Source organism: Oncorhynchus mykiss, chromosome 13 (assembly GCF_013265735.2).
Source record: "Oncorhynchus mykiss isolate Arlee chromosome 13, USDA_OmykA_1.1, whole genome shotgun sequence".
Lineage (NCBI taxonomy): Eukaryota > Metazoa > Chordata > Actinopteri > Salmoniformes > Salmonidae > Oncorhynchus > Oncorhynchus mykiss.
In genome coordinates, this window is record NC_048577.1 from 38,404,690 (window position 1) to 38,423,533 (window position 18,844).

General features: G+C 43.3%; 1 protein-coding gene, 15 non-coding genes and 1 pseudogene across 17 annotated transcripts; 16 read left to right on the top strand and 1 right to left on the bottom strand.

Annotated features, from left to right (window-relative positions):
- The first annotated feature begins 234 nt into the window (after positions 1-234).
- On the top strand, positions 235-317 carry LOC118938579. The gene has a single exon (XR_005035787.1). It is a non-coding gene; the product is annotated as a small nucleolar RNA SNORD35 (small nucleolar RNA).
- Positions 318-727: 410 nt separating this feature from the next.
- On the top strand, positions 728-809 carry LOC118938593. The gene has a single exon (XR_005035801.1). It is a non-coding gene; the product is annotated as a small nucleolar RNA SNORD35 (small nucleolar RNA).
- A 667-nt stretch (positions 810-1,476) lies between these two features.
- Positions 1,477-1,559, top strand: LOC118938580. Its single transcript, XR_005035788.1, has one exon. It is a non-coding gene; the product is annotated as a small nucleolar RNA SNORD35 (small nucleolar RNA).
- Positions 1,560-1,969: 410 nt separating this feature from the next.
- On the top strand, positions 1,970-2,051 carry LOC118938594. The gene has a single exon (XR_005035802.1). It is a non-coding gene; the product is annotated as a small nucleolar RNA SNORD35 (small nucleolar RNA).
- Positions 2,052-2,718: 667 nt separating this feature from the next.
- LOC118938581 lies at positions 2,719-2,801 on the top strand. Its single transcript, XR_005035789.1, has one exon. It is a non-coding gene; the product is annotated as a small nucleolar RNA SNORD35 (small nucleolar RNA).
- A 410-nt stretch (positions 2,802-3,211) lies between these two features.
- Positions 3,212-3,293, top strand: LOC118938595. The gene has a single exon (XR_005035803.1). It is a non-coding gene; the product is annotated as a small nucleolar RNA SNORD35 (small nucleolar RNA).
- Positions 3,294-3,960: 667 nt separating this feature from the next.
- On the top strand, positions 3,961-4,043 carry LOC118938582. Its single transcript, XR_005035790.1, has one exon. It is a non-coding gene; the product is annotated as a small nucleolar RNA SNORD35 (small nucleolar RNA).
- Positions 4,044-4,453: 410 nt separating this feature from the next.
- LOC118938596 lies at positions 4,454-4,535 on the top strand. Its single transcript, XR_005035804.1, has one exon. It is a non-coding gene; the product is annotated as a small nucleolar RNA SNORD35 (small nucleolar RNA).
- Positions 4,536-5,044: 509 nt separating this feature from the next.
- On the top strand, positions 5,045-18,621 carry rs11 (40S ribosomal protein S11). Of its 2 annotated transcripts, XM_036939717.1 has the most exons (8): positions 5,045-5,126; positions 5,391-5,520; positions 6,291-6,366; positions 9,467-9,555; positions 16,468-16,608; positions 17,588-17,663; positions 17,929-18,058; positions 18,401-18,621. In XM_036939717.1, exons 4-8 carry the CDS (start codon positions 9,553-9,555, stop codon positions 18,522-18,524), a joined length of 474 nt encoding a protein of 157 aa, XP_036795612.1. In that variant the 5' UTR covers positions 5,045-5,126; positions 5,391-5,520; positions 6,291-6,366; positions 9,467-9,552; the 3' UTR covers positions 18,525-18,621.
- Positions 5,203-5,285, top strand: LOC118938583. The gene has a single exon (XR_005035791.1). It is a non-coding gene; the product is annotated as a small nucleolar RNA SNORD35 (small nucleolar RNA).
- Positions 5,696-5,777, top strand: LOC118938597. Its single transcript, XR_005035805.1, has one exon. It is a non-coding gene; the product is annotated as a small nucleolar RNA SNORD35 (small nucleolar RNA).
- LOC118938589 lies at positions 6,443-6,526 on the top strand. Its single transcript, XR_005035797.1, has one exon. It is a non-coding gene; the product is annotated as a small nucleolar RNA SNORD35 (small nucleolar RNA).
- Positions 6,551-15,572, bottom strand: LOC110486295 (annotated as a pseudogene).
- LOC118938586 lies at positions 16,291-16,374 on the top strand. Its single transcript, XR_005035794.1, has one exon. It is a non-coding gene; the product is annotated as a small nucleolar RNA SNORD35 (small nucleolar RNA).
- Positions 16,740-16,821, top strand: LOC118938599. The gene has a single exon (XR_005035807.1). It is a non-coding gene; the product is annotated as a small nucleolar RNA SNORD35 (small nucleolar RNA).
- On the top strand, positions 17,741-17,823 carry LOC118938584. Its single transcript, XR_005035792.1, has one exon. It is a non-coding gene; the product is annotated as a small nucleolar RNA SNORD35 (small nucleolar RNA).
- LOC118938588 lies at positions 18,207-18,290 on the top strand. Its single transcript, XR_005035796.1, has one exon. It is a non-coding gene; the product is annotated as a small nucleolar RNA SNORD35 (small nucleolar RNA).
- Positions 18,622-18,844: the final 223 nt, after the last annotated feature.

Genomic DNA, 18,844 nt, shown 5'->3' on the forward strand with positions numbered 1-18,844 from the left:
TCCTCAACTGCAGACCACGTGTAACCATAGTCTGAGACCAGCCAGATTTGCAGAGAACCTAACATGTATTTTGTTTCTACAGGCTATTGATGGCATTTACATTGACAAGAAATGCCCCTTCACTGGAAATGTCTCCATCCGTGGTCGTATCCTCTCCGGTTAGTCTTTACATTTCCTTGCTGTTTATTGTTTTTGGTTTGGATGTAAAACAGTCAGCTTTTGTTCTCACTTTACTGCAAATGATGTTTTTCTCACGATGGTCTTCCAAGCCTTCTGGTTATGACGACAATGCCTTATGGCATTACTGATGCAACGACCCAAGCCCCCTGCTCACCCTATTCAACGGTCTACTCCTATCCCTAGATCAGTGCTTAGATGTATTCAAAAATTGACCACACATTGACCTGATTCTGCCTTTTCAGGCGTGGTGACCAAGATGAAGATGCAGAGGACCATCGTCATCAGACGTGACTACCTGCATTACATCCGCAAATAGACCCGCTTTGAGAAGAGGCACAAGAACATGTCGGTCCATCTCTCACCTGCCTTCAGGTAAGAGGATCTCTGTCATACTGTTGAGCCTTTTCAACCTCTCTTCCTTGCATGTGTTTTTTCTCGCCAGGCTGTATCCAATAATTGGCTGATTGTGCCTTTCCTACTGCAAGGATGGCTGTCACTCACTGTTGCACTAAAGTTGCAGTTCTATTAAATCAGATTTGATGTTGGCTGCAAATGATGTTTTTCTCACGATGGTCTTCCAAGCCTGAGGCTCTGACGACACTGCCTAATGGCAACACTGATGCAGTTATAGGAGGGCTTTTGGCATCCATACTGAACAAAAATATAGATGTAACCTGTTGGTCCCATGTTTCATGAGTGGAAATAAAAGATCCCAGAAATGTTCCATATGCACAAAAAGCTTATTTCTAGAAAATGTTTAAACTTGTTTAAATCAAAGGATTTCTCCTTTGCCAAGATAATCCATCCACCCGTGGCATATCAAGAAGCTGATTAAACAGCATGATCATTACATAGGTGTACCTTGTGCTGTGCACAATTAAAGGCCACACTAAAATATGAAGTTTTGTCACACAATGCCACAGATGTCTCAAATTGAGGGAGCTTGCAATTGGCATGCTGACTGCAGGAATGTCCATCAGAGCTTTTGCAAGAAAATGGAATGTTAATTTCTCTACCATAAGCTGCCTCCAATTGTAGGGAATTTGGCAATACGTCTAACCATCCTCAACTGCAGACCACGTGTAACCATCGTCTGAGACCAGCCAGATTTGCAGAGAACCTAACATGTATTTTGTTTCTACAGGCTATTGATGGCATTTACATTGACAAGAAATGCCCCTTCACTGGAAATGTCTCCATCCGTGGTCGTATCCTCTCCGGTTAGTCTTTACATTTCCTTGCTGTTTATTGTTTTTGGTTTGGATGTAAAACAGTCAGCTTTTGTTCTCACTTTACTGCAAATGATGTTTTTCTCACGATGGTCTTCCAAGCCTTCTGGTTATGACGACAATGCCTTATGGCATTACTGATGCAACGACCCAAGCCCCCTGCTCACCCTATTCAACGGTCTACTCCTATCCCTAGATCAGTGCTTAGATGTATTCAAAAATTGACCACACATTGACCTGATTCTGCCTTTTCAGGCGTGGTGACCAAGATGAAGATGCAGAGGACCATCGTCATCAGACGTGACTACCTGCATTACATCCGCAAATAGACCCGCTTTGAGAAGAGGCACAAGAACATGTCGGTCCATCTCTCACCTGCCTTCAGGTAAGAGGATCTCTGTCATACTGTTGAGCCTTTTCAACCTCTCTTCCTTGCATGTGTTTTTTCTCGCCAGGCTGTATCCAATAATTGGCTGATTGTGCCTTTCCTACTGCAAGGATGGCTGTCACTCACTGTTGCACTAAAGTTGCAGTTCTATTAAATCAGATTTGATGTTGGCTGCAAATGATGTTTTTCTCACGATGGTCTTCCAAGCCTGAGGCTCTGACGACACTGCCTAATGGCAACACTGATGCAGTTATAGGAGGGCTTTTGGCATCCATACTGAACAAAAATATAGATGTAACCTGTTGGTCCCATGTTTCATGAGTGGAAATAAAAGATCCCAGAAATGTTCCATATGCACAAAAAGCTTATTTCTAGAAAATGTTTAAACTTGTTTAAATCAAAGGATTTCTCCTTTGCCAAGATAATCCATCCACCCGTGGCATATCAAGAAGCTGATTAAACAGCATGATCATTACATAGGTGTACCTTGTGCTGTGCACAATTAAAGGCCACACTAAAATATGAAGTTTTGTCACACAATGCCACAGATGTCTCAAATTGAGGGAGCTTGCAATTGGCATGCTGACTGCAGGAATGTCCATCAGAGCTTTTGCAAGAAAATGGAATGTTAATTTCTCTACCATAAGCTGCCTCCAATTGTAGGGAATTTGGCAATACGTCTAACCATCCTCAACTGCAGACCACGTGTAACCATAGTCTGAGACCAGCCAGATTTGCAGAGAACCTAACATGTATTTTGTTTCTACAGGCTATTGATGGCATTTACATTGACAAGAAATGCCCCTTCACTGGAAATGTCTCCATCCGTGGTCGTATCCTCTCCGGTTAGTCTTTACATTTCCTTGCTGTTTATTGTTTTTGGTTTGGATGTAAAACAGTCAGCTTTTGTTCTCACTTTACTGCAAATGATGTTTTTCTCACGATGGTCTTCCAAGCCTTCTGGTTATGACGACAATGCCTTATGGCATTACTGATGCAACGACCCAAGCCCCCTGCTCACCCTATTCAACGGTCTACTCCTATCCCTAGATCAGTGCTTAGATGTATTCAAAAATTGACCACACATTGACCTGATTCTGCCTTTTCAGGCGTGGTGACCAAGATGAAGATGCAGAGGACCATCGTCATCAGACGTGACTACCTGCATTACATCCGCAAATAGACCCGCTTTGAGAAGAGGCACAAGAACATGTCGGTCCATCTCTCACCTGCCTTCAGGTAAGAGGATCTCTGTCATACTGTTGAGCCTTTTCAACCTCTCTTCCTTGCATGTGTTTTTTCTCGCCAGGCTGTATCCAATAATTGGCTGATTGTGCCTTTCCTACTGCAAGGATGGCTGTCACTCACTGTTGCACTAAAGTTGCAGTTCTATTAAATCAGATTTGATGTTGGCTGCAAATGATGTTTTTCTCACGATGGTCTTCCAAGCCTGAGGCTCTGACGACACTGCCTAATGGCAACACTGATGCAGTTATAGGAGGGCTTTTGGCATCCATACTGAACAAAAATATAGATGTAACCTGTTGGTCCCATGTTTCATGAGTGGAAATAAAAGATCCCAGAAATGTTCCATATGCACAAAAAGCTTATTTCTAGAAAATGTTTAAACTTGTTTAAATCAAAGGATTTCTCCTTTGCCAAGATAATCCATCCACCCGTGGCATATCAAGAAGCTGATTAAACAGCATGATCATTACATAGGTGTACCTTGTGCTGTGCACAATTAAAGGCCACACTAAAATATGAAGTTTTGTCACACAATGCCACAGATGTCTCAAATTGAGGGAGCTTGCAATTGGCATGCTGACTGCAGGAATGTCCATCAGAGCTTTTGCAAGAAAATGGAATGTTAATTTCTCTACCATAAGCTGCCTCCAATTGTAGGGAATTTGGCAATACGTCTAACCATCCTCAACTGCAGACCACGTGTAACCATCGTCTGAGACCAGCCAGATTTGCAGAGAACCTAACATGTATTTTGTTTCTACAGGCTATTGATGGCATTTACATTGACAAGAAATGCCCCTTCACTGGAAATGTCTCCATCCGTGGTCGTATCCTCTCCGGTTAGTCTTTACATTTCCTTGCTGTTTATTGTTTTTGGTTTGGATGTAAAACAGTCAGCTTTTGTTCTCACTTTACTGCAAATGATGTTTTTCTCACGATGGTCTTCCAAGCCTTCTGGTTATGACGACAATGCCTTATGGCATTACTGATGCAACGACCCAAGCCCCCTGCTCACCCTATTCAACGGTCTACTCCTATCCCTAGATCAGTGCTTAGATGTATTCAAAAATTGACCACACATTGACCTGATTCTGCCTTTTCAGGCGTGGTGACCAAGATGAAGATGCAGAGGACCATCGTCATCAGACGTGACTACCTGCATTACATCCGCAAATAGACCCGCTTTGAGAAGAGGCACAAGAACATGTCGGTCCATCTCTCACCTGCCTTCAGGTAAGAGGATCTCTGTCATACTGTTGAGCCTTTTCAACCTCTCTTCCTTGCATGTGTTTTTTCTCGCCAGGCTGTATCCAATAATTGGCTGATTGTGCCTTTCCTACTGCAAGGATGGCTGTCACTCACTGTTGCACTAAAGTTGCAGTTCTATTAAATCAGATTTGATGTTGGCTGCAAATGATGTTTTTCTCACGATGGTCTTCCAAGCCTGAGGCTCTGACGACACTGCCTAATGGCAACACTGATGCAGTTATAGGAGGGCTTTTGGCATCCATACTGAACAAAAATATAGATGTAACCTGTTGGTCCCATGTTTCATGAGTGGAAATAAAAGATCCCAGAAATGTTCCATATGCACAAAAAGCTTATTTCTAGAAAATGTTTAAACTTGTTTAAATCAAAGGATTTCTCCTTTGCCAAGATAATCCATCCACCCGTGGCATATCAAGAAGCTGATTAAACAGCATGATCATTACATAGGTGTACCTTGTGCTGTGCACAATTAAAGGCCACACTAAAATATGAAGTTTTGTCACACAATGCCACAGATGTCTCAAATTGAGGGAGCTTGCAATTGGCATGCTGACTGCAGGAATGTCCATCAGAGCTTTTGCAAGAAAATGGAATGTTAATTTCTCTACCATAAGCTGCCTCCAATTGTAGGGAATTTGGCAATACGTCTAACCATCCTCAACTGCAGACCACGTGTAACCATCGTCTGAGACCAGCCAGATTTGCAGAGAACCTAACATGTATTTTGTTTCTACAGGCTATTGATGGCATTTACATTGACAAGAAATGCCCCTTCACTGGAAATGTCTCCATCCGTGGTCGTATCCTCTCCGGTTAGTCTTTACATTTCCTTGCTGTTTATTGTTTTTGGTTTGGATGTAAAACAGTCAGCTTTTGTTCTCACTTTACTGCAAATGATGTTTTTCTCACGATGGTCTTCCAAGCCTTCTGGTTATGACGACAATGCCTTATGGCATTACTGATGCAACGACCCAAGCCCCCTGCTCACCCTATTCAACGGTCTACTCCTATCCCTAGATCAGTGCTTAGATGTATTCAAAAATTGACCACACATTGACCTGATTCTGCCTTTTCAGGCGTGGTGACCAAGATGAAGATGCAGAGGACCATCGTCATCAGACGTGACTACCTGCATTACATCCGCAAATAGACCCGCTTTGAGAAGAGGCACAAGAACATGTCGGTCCATCTCTCACCTGCCTTCAGGTAAGAGGATCTCTGTCATACTGTTGAGCCTTTTCAACCTCTCTTCCTTGCATGTGTTTTTTCTCGCCAGGCTGTATCCAATAATTGGCTGATTGTGCCTTTCCTACTGCAAGGATGGCTGTCACTCACTGTTGCACTAAAGTTGCAGTTCTATTAAATCAGATTTGATGTTGGCTGCAAATGATGTTTTTCTCACGATGGTCTTCCAAGCCTGAGGCTCTGACGACACTGCCTAATGGCAACACTGATGCAGTTATAGGAGGGCTTTTGGCATCCATACTGAACAAAAATATAGATGTAACCTGTTGGTCCCATGTTTCATGAGTGGAAATAAAAGATCCCAGAAATGTTCCATATGCACAAAAAGCTTATTTCTAGAAAATGTTTAAACTTGTTTAAATCAAAGGATTTCTCCTTTGCCAAGATAATCCATCCACCCGTGGCATATCAAGAAGCTGATTAAACAGCATGATCATTACATAGGTGTACCTTGTGCTGTGCACAATTAAAGGCCACACTAAAATATGAAGTTGTCACACAATGCCACAGATGTCTCAAATTGAGGGAGCTTGCAATTGGCATGCTGACTGCAGGAATGTCCATCAGAGCTTTTGCAAGAAAATGGAATGTTAATTTCTCTACCATAAGCTGCCTCCAATTGTAGGGAATTTGGCAATACGTCTAACCATCCTCAACTGCAGACCACGTGTAACCATCGTCTGAGACCAGCCAGATTTGCAGAGAACCTAACATGTATTTTGTTTCTACAGGCTATTGATGGCATTTACATTGACAAGAAATGCCCCTTCACTGGAAATGTCTCCATCCGTGGTCGTATCCTCTCCGGTTAGTCTTTACATTTCCTTGCTGTTTATTGTTTTTGGTTTGGATGTAAAACAGTCAGCTTTTGTTCTCACTTTACTGCAAATGATGTTTTTCTCACGATGGTCTTCCAAGCCCATGTGGCTCTGACGACACTGCCTAATGGCAACACTGATGCAGTTGTTATACCAAGAAAAGCACAGCTTAATAATGATCGCGATCCATAATTCATTTTTATTTTATGTTCATATTAAAACATACAAAACCAACAAATGTTACTGCAAAAATATTCTGGGGGACAAGAGTGTTAAACGATAGAAAGCAAAGAAATGTGAAAAATATCAAAGCAATTTATTGTAGAAAATAACCAAGGCACTGACAACTTAAAATAAGAAAGTTACCTTATTTGTTAACACATTAACAAGGTGTATAAAAAGAGCATTTGATTGAAGGATTATGGTATGGTCTGCTTTTAAATAGCCCACCATAGAATACAGTACTTTGAACACTATGCTGAGGTAAACATCTGAGAGGACCATGTGTCTGCAGTAGAATTGCACAAACACGTACCTCCAACATCTGATCCTACGGTCACACATAAAGGATCTGACACCCCAAAATGCATACTCTAGCAAAGAGATACCATAGAGGGAGGGAGAATGATCAGATAGGAAAAAGGAGAGACTCAATGGAAGAAAAGTGCAACAGAAATAAAGCACAGCAGATTCTCATGGCTGATTTGTCATCAGTTCATAAGACTTAAGCAACAAAATGACATGCAGTGACTTATTTGTAAGACATAAAAAAATTCATTAAAAGATGTGCCCTGGCCGAGTCTCTACACACCTCCTTCTCTCCTGTATGTACGGTCAAGAGCCGCTCACATTTTCAGCGGTGTAGGGAACAGCGATAAGAACCATGACTCAATCCTTTGCGATGGAGGGCAGGAAAGAGGAGTGGTTGATCAGCTCCAAACGTTGCCGTTTTTCCATCCAACTCTTTTTCCTCGCCTTTTCCTTCCCCAGAAGCATCTTCCATTCACCCTCACATGTCTGACTCTACTACCCAGTCTTATGTCCCACCCCTCAATGTCCTTCTCTCAGGCTCTCCTCCCCCTCACATCCTGCGCATGACCAGCACAGTGGTAAGAACTCCAGCGAGAAACACCCCCACGGTCTGCCAGGTGGGAGTGCCAAAGTAGGAACGAATTCCCTCCTAAGAATTAGGAAGAGACACCATTGTCTTCAACCATCACCACAATTTCGAAGACATCTATAAAAAACATGTCAATGTGGGGAAAGCACATCTACTGATTCCTTACCCAGCCACCCTGATCCAGTTGATCACATGATCTCGCAGGTAGTCTGTAGCCCAGCTGATAATGGTTCTGATGAATTTGGGGACCTTGGTCAACAGAGCCTAAGGAGAGAAAGACGATGCAGTCTTATTGCACAACGAAGAAGCCAACTCATCCCAAAACGTGTAAATTGCAGTTCCATTCCAAGCGCTGCGGTTTACAAAAGTGACTCTATTCCGACTGAGATGAGCCCTGTTTCCTTTGTCTAACAGAGGACAAGAGAGCGCGAGAATGATTGAGAGAGAAAGGAGAGCTAAATAAAATACTACCACTCTCCACCCTCACCTTGATGACCAGCCGACAGGCAAAGTAGAAAAGTGCCACCACCCTGCCCCAGTTGAACTTTCCATCAGAGAAGATCTCACGGGCCACTCTCATAAAAACATCATGGCTGGGCTGGAGTGCAGTATCATTTAACATACTGAAGGGGAAAACAAGAGATGCTCTGAGTATTGTACAAACTCCAGGGGTCAATTTAAAGTGAATTCAAGCAAAGAGCTGAGTCCCTTTCTAAGACCTTGGTTTAAGATACCTTTGGAGTTGTGTATTGCCATCCAGCTCATCTCTAATCTGCTCCAGGCACAGGGCCAGTTTCTTGTGGTTGGGGTCACACAGCTCACTCCCGCCCAACTGGGTCCGTGACACTGACAACTGAGTACTGCTGTCAGCATGGCGACGAACCCGCTCGTAGATGAAACTGCGAAAAGAGGGTCCCGGGTAAATAACTAGCTCATATCGTGGACTACAGGGAAAGGTGGGTCGAACAGGCCCTCATTAACCTCGACGGGCTGGAGTGGAGTGGGTTGACAATTATGTTCCTTGGTGTCCACATCACCAACTAACTATATGGTTCAAACACACCAAGACAGTCGTGAAGAGGTCACGATAACACCTTTTCCCCTTCAGGCAACTGAAAAGATTTGGTATGGGTCCCCAGATCCTCAAAGTTCTACACCTGCACCATCTCTGCATGGTATGGCAACTGTTCGGCATCTGACCGGAAGGCACTACAGAGGGTAGGGCGTGCAATCCAGTACATCACTGGGGCCAATCTTCCTGCCATCCAGGACCTATATACACTTGGTGTCAGAGGAAAGCCCCAAAAAATTGCAAAAGACTCCAGCCACCCTGGTCAGATTGTTCTCTCTGCTACAGCACGGCAAGCAGTACCGAAGCGCCAAGTCTAGGACCAAAAGGCTCCTTAACAGCTTGTACCCCCAAGCCAAAAGACTGCTGAACAATTCATCAAATGGCCACATGGACTACTTACATTGAACCATATACCTACCGGCTCTCTAAAAAGTCTGGTAGAAATCTTCTTATGGATCAGTGTCCCGTCTAAAGGACAGTTGTTGCTCAATATGCATAATGTGACTACGTCGTTTTACACAACTTTCTTTCGGTACATGTCTTATACGGGCAGAAAGCTTATTCCTGTTAATGCATTGTCCAATTTACAGTAGCTATTACAGTGAATACCTATGCTATTTTGAGTGCATAACAAAACACTTATCACGCGACAGGTTTGATACATTCCTATCTGAAGGTAAGTAACGTACTTGCATGATGTAATCTTGCTCTGATTTGTCATCCTGAGGGTCCTAGAGATAACATGTTTTGATAAAATAATTTCATGTCCATATAGTATGCACAGTCGATTTTATTTCCACTCGTTCAACTTGCAAAGAAAGATATCTGAAAATCGAATGCAATTGTGGTAAAGACTGACTTCAAAGAGACAACATTCAAATTCTCTGTTCCCCACAGCCTGACTGCTGCTCACTCTGGCTCCACAACAAACCACCGCCCGGCCCTCTAGAGATGTCAATACCTAGCCAGCCTACAATTAGAGTATGGTAAGTGCTTTACAGCAGAAAGAGACTTGGGACCAGCAGCACAACATTGTGTAGAAAGGGTTTCTAAATACTTAGTGTGTACAATTTATTTCTTAACTTTGTTTGTGTTGGCTGCTAACTTGGCCCTTAAATATTTCAGTGTTTGGAGATATTGGATCAGCATTCTTGTCACATCTCCTGTTTAGTACATTTTATGTAGGGTAGCTAATGATCCATCATGCATGGCCTTACTGGGAGTGTGTAAATGTGTATATTTTATTAGTATAGCATTTTTGTATGTTTACTGTAGTTAAGTTTTTACACTTGGGCAAATCTTGAGGGACACCTGGATGACTTCATACTAAATGTCAGGTTGCTTACTCATTCTTGAAGTGATCAGTCTGGAACTTTGCACATACACTGTTGCCCTCTTGTGGACACCATCTAAATTACCTCCAGCTTCCTAGCTGAATGTGTGGTTTTTCTTTTCATGTCAAAGATAATGCAACAACTAAAAATATAAAGTTTTTTTCTTATCTTATACCAGATCTGTGTTCTCCTACATTCATTTCACATTTCTAAACTCGAAGTGTTTCCTTTCAAATGTTATCAAGAATATGCATATCCTTTCTACAGGCAGATAGATTTGGGTATGTCATTTTAGGGAGACATTGAAAATGGCCTGCTCTTAAGGACAAACCACACAGACAACTGGTAAAGTAAAAATGTGATTTTAAGGAACATTAACAGCTCCAATGTTTCAGGCTGTATGTACTGATTAAATTGTATTACAGCCTGATTTAAATCAGACAAATGTGAATAAAGATCTAATTCAAGAGTAAACATGAAGGTATACTCACTCTGTCAGTAATGTTCTTCCCAGTTCTAGTACCTGATCAGTTCCATTACCTGAGAACACAAAGCAGCACTGGAGTCAGTACTACCAGGACATAAATCAAGGGCAGGTAGAGGCAATTTAAGACAATGCCTATGTGTGGGTAGTCTGGCAAATACTGAATTCTTGAAGTCCTCCTGACTGAGTCACGTGGGTAGCGTCAGCCAGGCTAATGTATGCGTGTCTGTCATAACGAAACTGGGCCGTCATAAAATATGATGTAATGTTCTAAACATGTTTGAAATGTGACACAAAGATATTCTTGAACAAGTAGCTACTGAAGTATGCATGTCTCATGACCAGTTCAGTGTGACATTAATTCATGTAAAACAGTTAAAACACCAGCTGGCTCATTTTCAGAAGTTGACTTGTCAGCTGACATTAGTAACAGCTGGACTGGTCCAAGATGTACTGCAGTTAGGCTAGTTGTCTATGATGTTTCTAGAATGACAACAATTAAGTATGAAGTACAAAGACTCAGACTGCCACATCTGGCCCTCCCACCCCTACAGGAGGGCAGCTCCCACTCAGCCCAGTCCAAGCACTTGTGTCCTAGCACCCTAATGGTGGAACCAGCTTCTCTGAAAACAGCAGTCCCTGCCCATCTTCTGAAAACATCAAACCCCAAACCCCACTAGTCTGATGAATCAGTCTAATACACGATTATGGAAGGTGCACAGTACAGCATGGAACTCTGTTCCTCTTCAAGTAAACTGACGCAAGCAGTAAAATTCCATTTAAACACCTTATGGAACAGCGGGGACTGTGAAGCAACACAGGCATACACGATAACATGCGCACCAAGGAAAATGGCGCTGGAGGGGAGGGCTGCCGTTTTATCGGCTTTTCGGCCCAACCATGCTATATTTTTGTTTTGTGTTTCTAACTTGTCTTGTACATAATGTTGCTGCTACCGTCTCTTATGACTGAAAAGAGCTTCTGGACACCAGAACTGGGATTACTCACCTCAAATTGGACGAGTAGTTATTTTTTTAATGAGTCTGACGCGAGGGATTTTCTGCAAACACCCAACCAGTCCCCGATCCCCATGATTCGCTGGAGAAGGAAACTGAGATTTTGAGGCAAAAGATCAGGGTGCCTTGCGAGGATCAGGCGACGAGTGGCTAATCTGCCCTTGCCTTCCATCCTGCTGGCTAATGTTCAATTGCTGGAAAATAAATGGGATGAACTGAAACCACGTATATCCTACCAACAGGACATTAACTAATATCTTATGTTTCACCGAGTCGTGGCTGAAGGATGACATTAAGAACACACAACTGGTGGGTTATACACTATCGTCGGGACAGAACAGCAGTTTCTGGTAAGACACTGTGCGGGGGCCTATGCATATTTGTAAACAATAGCTGGTGCACGATATATAAGGAAGTCTCAAGGTTTTGCTCGCCTGAGGTAGAGTATTTCGTGATAAGCTGTTGACCACACTATCTACCTAGAGTTATCTGTATTTTTCGTAGCTGTCTACATACCACCACAGACTGATGTTGGCACTAAAACCACACTCAATGAGCTGTATTCCGCCATAAGCAAACAGGAAAACACTCACCCAGAGGCAGTGCTCCTAGTAGCCGGGGACTTTAATGCAGGGAAACTTAAATCAGTTTTACCTCATTTCTATCAGCATGTTAAATGTGCAACCAGAGGGGGAAAAAAATTCTAGACCACCTTTATTCCACACACACACACACGTGTACAAAGCTCTCCCTCCATTTCGCAAATCTGACCATAACTATCCTCCTGATTCCTGCTTACAAGCAAAAATGTATGCAGGAAGCACCAGTGACTTGGTCTATAAAAAAGTAGTCAGATGAAGCATATGCTAAACTACAGGACTGTTTTGCTAGCACAGACTGGAATATGTTCCGGGATTCTTCTGATGGCATTGAAGAGTAGGTCACATCAGTCACTGGCTTTATCAATAAGTGCATCCAGTACGTCGTCCCCACAGTGACTATACGTACATACCAGAAGCCATGGAATACTGGCAACATTCGCACTAAGCTAAAGCTACTCGGACTAACCCGGAAGATAAGAAATCCTGCTATGCCCTCCGACGAACCGTCAAACAGGCAAAGCGTCAATACAGGACTAAGATCGAATTGTACTACACCGGTTCCGACACTCGTCGGATGTGGCAGGGCTTGCAAACTATTACAGACTACAAAGGGAAGCACAGCCGAGAGCTGCTCAGTGACATAAGCCTACCAGACGAGCGAAATAACTTCTATGCTCACTTCAAGGCAAGTAACACTGAAATATGGCAAGTAACACTGACACAGGCATCAGCTGTTCCGGACAACTGTGTGATCACGCTCTCCGCAGCCGATGTCAGTAAGACCTTTAAACAGGTCAACATTCACAAGGCCGCAGGGCCAGACGGATTACCAGGACATGTTCTCCGAGCATGCGCTGACCAACTGGCAAGTGTCTTCACTGACATTTTCAACTTCTCCCTGTCTGAGTCTGTAATACCAACATGTTTCAAGCAGACCACCATAGTCCCTGTGCCCAAGAACACTTAAGGTAACCTGCCTAAATGACTACTGACCTGTAGCACTCACATCTATAGCCATGAAATGCTTACATCAACACCATTATCCCAGAAACCCTAAACCCACTCCAATTTGCATACTGCACCAACAGATCTACAGATGATGCAATCGCTATTGCACTCCGCATTGCCCTTTTCCACCTGGACAAAAGAAACACCTATGTGAGAATACTATTTATTGACTTCAGCTCAGCGTTCAACACCATAGTGCCATCAATGCTCATCACTAAGCTAAGGACCTTGGGACTAAACACCTCTCTCTGCAACAGGATCCAGGACTTCCTGACGGGCCACTCCCAGGTGTTAAGGGTAGCAAACAACACATCCGCCCCGCTGATCCTCAACACAGGGGCCCCTCAGGGGTGCGTGCTCGAATCCCTCCTGTACTCCCTGTTCACTCTTGACTGCACGGCCAGGCACGACTCCAACACCATTAAGTTTGCTGATGACAACCTGATCACCGACAACACAGCATACCTCTCCCTATATGGCCCGGTACATCAGCAGGGCCAAGCTTCCTGCCATCCAGGACCTCTATACCAGGCGGTGTCAGAGGAAGGCCCTAAAAATTGCCTAAGACTCCAGCCACCCTAGTCATAGACTGATCTCTCTGCTTCCGCACGGCAAGCAGTACCAGAGCGCCAAGTCTAGGTCCAAGAGGCTTCTACCCCCAAGCCATAAGACTCCTGAACAGCTAATCAAACGGCTACTTGCATTGCCGCTCTCTCTTCTTGCCCCCCTCTCTTCTATGCCGCTGTTACTCTTATCTATGCATAGTCACTAACTCTACCTACATATTACCTCAACATTGTTATTTACTGCTGCTTTTTAATTATTTGTTATTCTTCACTAACTTTTGGGGGAGGGGGGGGGGTAATTTCTTAACTGCATTGTTGGTTAAGGGTTTGTAAGTAAGCATTTCACCTGTTGTATTTGACGCATGTGACAAATACAATTTGATTTGACTCTACACACACGTGCACATGGATTTTGGACTGTATATATGTGGTAGTGGTGGAGTAGGGGCCGGAGGGCACACAGTGTGTCGCGAAATCTGTGAATGTATTATGTTTTTAAAGGCTGACTGGCTCTCGTTCAGGCAAATGAGAAATAAGTGCACTCAGGCTATCCAGAAGGCCAAAGTCAATTACTTTAAGGAGCAGTTCTCTCTCTCTGGGTCTAACCCCAAGAAGTTATAGAAAACTGTTAAAGACCTGGAGAATTAACCCTCCTCACAGCTGCCCATGTCCCTTAAAGTTGATGTGGTTGTTACTGACAAGAAGCACATGGCTGAGCTCTTTAATCACCACTTCATTAAGTCAGGATTCCTATTTGACTCAGCCATGCCTTCTTGCCCATCCAATATTTCCTCGTCTGCCACCCCTTCTAATGCGACTGTCCCCGATGCTTCTCCCTCTTTTTCCCCTGCCCTGCTACAAAGTTTCTCCCTGCAGACAGTCACTGAGTCCGAGGTGCTAGAGGAGCAACTGAAACTTGACCCCCCAAAAAACATCTAGGTTAGATGGTTTAGACCCTTCTTTAAGGCTGCTGCCCCTATCATCGCCAAGCCTGTCTCTCCTTTCTGGGGGGGTTCCCATTGCTTGGAAGGCAGCCACGATTCATAAGCTGATCCTAAATGTTATAGGCCTTTTTCTATTTTGCCCTGTTTAACAAAAGTGTTGGGAAAACTTGTCAATAATCAACTGACTGGCTTTATTTTTTATTTACCCCCTTTTCGTGGTATCCAATTGTTAGTAGTTACAATCTTGTCTCAATCTAGTGAAAACGAAACCACTCCTCTGTTACCATTTTATATTTGGGCTCCTGAGTGGCGCAGTGGTCAAAGGCACTGCATCTCAGTGCAAGCAGCGTGACTACAGTCCCTGGTTCAAATCCCCTGATTCAGAATATACAATATTCATTGTCATGGCATGCTTGGTTCAATAGCTATTGACGAGTGAAAAACGAATATCCAACATAAAACAAATGATTGGGCTGTCGCAGTTGTAAATAACTTGTTCTCAACTAGCCTACCTGGTTAAATACATTACACACACACATTGTTTATTACTGACTATCACATACAGGATTTTAAGCTAGCTTGATGAGAAGGAAACAAGTTAACACTTTCCCCCAGTTGAACAGCTAGAAAACAATAATGTAGCTTTCCTAGATAGTTTACCAAGTTATGTGTAAGGGCTGGGTGTTATGTTAGCTCGACACGCCTGGGTCCAACCGGCAACAAACAATAGTTTCGTGACAAATACTTTTCGTTCCGGCTCACGATAATTACGATATCAGTACCACGGTTCCGTATCGATTGTGTTTATCATAGTCATGTCACTTACCTGAATCGCCTCCTCTCGACAGCTCTGCCATCTTGTACTAAGATTACTTTGATTCTGCTTCCGCCTGCAGTCATCTGACATAATTCCAGTTTGCAAGAGCACTATGTAGAAGGCCAATAATATTTACGAGTAGTCAATTTACAAAATACTTAAACTACAGCAAGTTTAATTAGCAATAAATACAAATATTTTGACACATGGAATCCAACGTTCCGCTTCTGCTTTGCCCTTTCTTAAACGTCATATCCTGTCCTTTCTGACTTCTGTCCGTCGCGCGCATGCTTAGTTCTCTTTACGACTCGGCTGGCAAAGATGGCGGACGCACAAGTACGTTCAGCAAAACAGCGTGGTGAAATTAATGTGCTTTTTAGATAGAAAAATAAACATAATGCCATTGTAGCCTACAACAAATAACGTTTGTTAAGCGAAAAGCATGCGATTGAAGTAGACTGGGCCCTTAACGGTATTATCTACTTCGACTTTCACGTTCCAGGCCCTGTGCTGTGTGGTGAGCTTTGTCGGAGATCCAGTAGGAAGTTTTCTAACTAGGCCTTTACAGCATTGGGAGCATGCTTCATCTGTAGTTGATAATCGAAGTATATTGATTTATGGCAGAGTTGATAACTAAAACATGTCATTGCTAGATAAATGTATGCGCGAGGAGCTTAGCGTACTGCAAAAGCTATAGCAGTTAAGTTAGTTTAAACGCGAATTTGGCTAGCTAGCCAGATCACCCGTTAGTTGACTAAACTCAGCGGTCCTCTTTCTCAACTTGTATATTCCAAATGTTATAGACTTTTATGGCTATTGTTTAGCTAGCTACCTAGTTATTCAGAACTTTCATTATGGTCAGCTTCATAGATTGTAAGTCTTGCTAGTGCATCCTGTCTGATCTACTGCTTCTCTAGTAGCGTCTATTTCAAAATGCACATCGATTTACCTGCACATGATGTTTTTCTCACGATGGTCTTCCTAGCCTATGAGGTTCTGACGACACTGCCTAATGGCAACACTGATGCAGTGTAACTTGAAGAAGGGTCTTTTCAGCTCCATGATGGAGTGACGTGTTACTTTGCGTAGATCAGTTTTTGACCTGGTGTTATGTATTTTCCCCACAGACGGAGAGGGCTTATCAGAAGCAGCCAACCATCTTCCAGAACAAGAAGCGTGTTCTGGTTGGTGAAGGTGGCAAGGAGGCCAAGGAGAAGCTCCCACGCTACCACAAGAGTGTTGGGCTAGGCTTTAAAACTCCAAGAGAGGTAACTTACCCAACAACCTAAACTATCCTAAATCTACAGTTGTGCTCCTTATGGGCAGTATGGTTAATCTTTGAATAGAGCCTTGTATCTAGTGGTCAATTAGCTTGTATGGTTAACTGCTCTTTGCAAGCTGCAAATGATGTTTTTCTCACGATGGTCTTCCAAGCCTGAGGCTCTGACGACACTGCCTAATGGCAACACTGATGCAGTTATAGGAGGGCTTTTGGCATCCATACTGAACAAAAATATAGCTGTAACCTGTTGGTCCCATGTTTCATGAGTGGAAATAAAAGATCTCAGAGATGTTCCATATGCACAAAAAGCTTATTTCCATAAAATGTTGTTCGCAAACTTGTTTACATCCCTGTTAGTGAGGATTTATCATTTGCCAAGATAATACATCCACCCGTGGCATATCAAGAAGCCGATTAAATGACATTATTACACAGGTGCACCTTGTGCTGTGCACAATTAAAGGCCACGCTAAAATAGGATGTTTTGTCACACAATGCCACAGATGTCTGAAATTGAGGGAGCTTGCAATTGGCATGCTGACTGCAGGAATGTCCACCAGAGCTTTTGCGAGAAAATAGAATGTTAATTTCTCTACCATAAACTGCCTCCAACGTCGTTGTAGAGAATTTGGCAATACATCTAACCAGCCTCAACTGCAGACCACGTGTAACCATTGTCTGAGACCAGCCACCCTGACAGCTGAAACGGGTATTTCTGTCCAAAGCCCTTTTGTGGGGGAAACTTTCTGGGTCTGGCTCCCCAGTGGGTGGGTCCTTGCCCACCCATGGCTGTGCCCCTGCCCATTCATGTGAAATCCAAAGACTGGGGCCTAATTTTTTTTCAATCGACTTATGTACTCAACCTCAGTAAAATCATTAATTGTTCAATGTTGGATTTATTTTTGTATTATTTACCTGGGTTTTGGAAGGATTTGCAGAGAACCTAACATATTTTGTTTCTACAGGCTATTGATGGCACTTACATTGACAAGAAATGCCCCTTCACTGGAAATGTCTCCATCCGTGGTCGTATCCTCTCCGGTTAGTCTTTACGTTCCTTGCTGTTTATTGTTTTTGGTTTGGATGTAAAACAGTCAGCTTTTGTTTTCTCACTTTACTGCAAATGATGTTTTTCTCACGATGGTCTTCCAAGCCTTCTGGTTATGACGACAATGCCTTATGGCATTACTGATGCAACGACCCAAACCCCCTGCTCACCCTATTCAACGGTCTACTCCTATCCCTAGATCAGTGCTTAGATGTATTCTAAGATTGACCTCACATTGACCCGATTCTGCCTTTTCAGGCGTGGTGACCAAGATGAAGATGCAGAGGACCATCGTCATCAGACGTGACTACCTGCATTACATCCGCAAATACAACCGCTTTGAGAAGAGGCACAAGAACATGTCGGTCCATCTCTCACCTGCCTTCAGGTAAGAGGATCTCTGTCATACTGTTGAGCCTTTCCAACCTCTCTTCCTTGCATGTGTTCTTTCTGACCAGGCTGTATCCAATAATTGGCTCATTGTGCCTTTCCTACTGCAAGGGTAGAAGTTCTATTAAATCAGATTTGATGTTGGCTGCAAATGATGTTTTTCTCACGATGGTCTTCCAAGCCCATGTGGCTCTGACGACACTGCCTAATGGCAACACTGATGCAGTTTGGCCTACCTATCACATGAGATGGCACATTGGTTGATGTTGTCATACCTCCAAAAGCAGTGCCTCGGTCACTTCAGGATTATGCTCCAATAATTCCCTCCTTTTCTCTGCAGAGACGTCTCCGTCGGAGACATTGTTACCGTCGGAGAGTGCCGACCCCTCAGCAAGACTGTGAGGTTCAACGTCCTCAAGGTCACAAAGGCCGCTGGCGCGAAGAAGCAGTTCCAGAAGTTCTAATCTAGGATGTGCAGGAGCTGAGACCAATTGACAGGAAGGCTTTCTTTCTAGGCTGACCTGTTCTGTTGTATCTTAAATAAAGAATGTTCTGTATCTTGGTCTTCTAGCCTGTCTTTTGTAAAATAATTGTAGTGGCTGAGGCTGACTTACTGTGCGTTCTGCTGGACAGTTCTTTCCGTTGGTGTCTCCAACCACAGGGCCATTTGTCCGTCTTTTTTAAAGCCTGAGTTTTTCTTGGAAGTAATGATACTCCAGTTCAGTGAGCTAGCTGCTCCACAAATGTATAGGTTCTTACATAAATGTAATTGTAACCCATATCA

What these genes read in the sequence shown, in the direction of transcription:
- rs11 (XM_036939717.1), top strand. An exon ending in GCTTTAAAACTCCAAGAGAG is followed by an intron (nt 16,609 to 17,587) that starts GTAACTTACCCA and finishes TTGTTTCTACAG; the next exon opens with GCTATTGATGGCACTTACAT. An exon ending in CATCTCTCACCTGCCTTCAG is followed by an intron (nt 18,059 to 18,400) that starts GTAAGAGGATCT and finishes TTTTCTCTGCAG; the next exon opens with AGACGTCTCCGTCGGAGACA.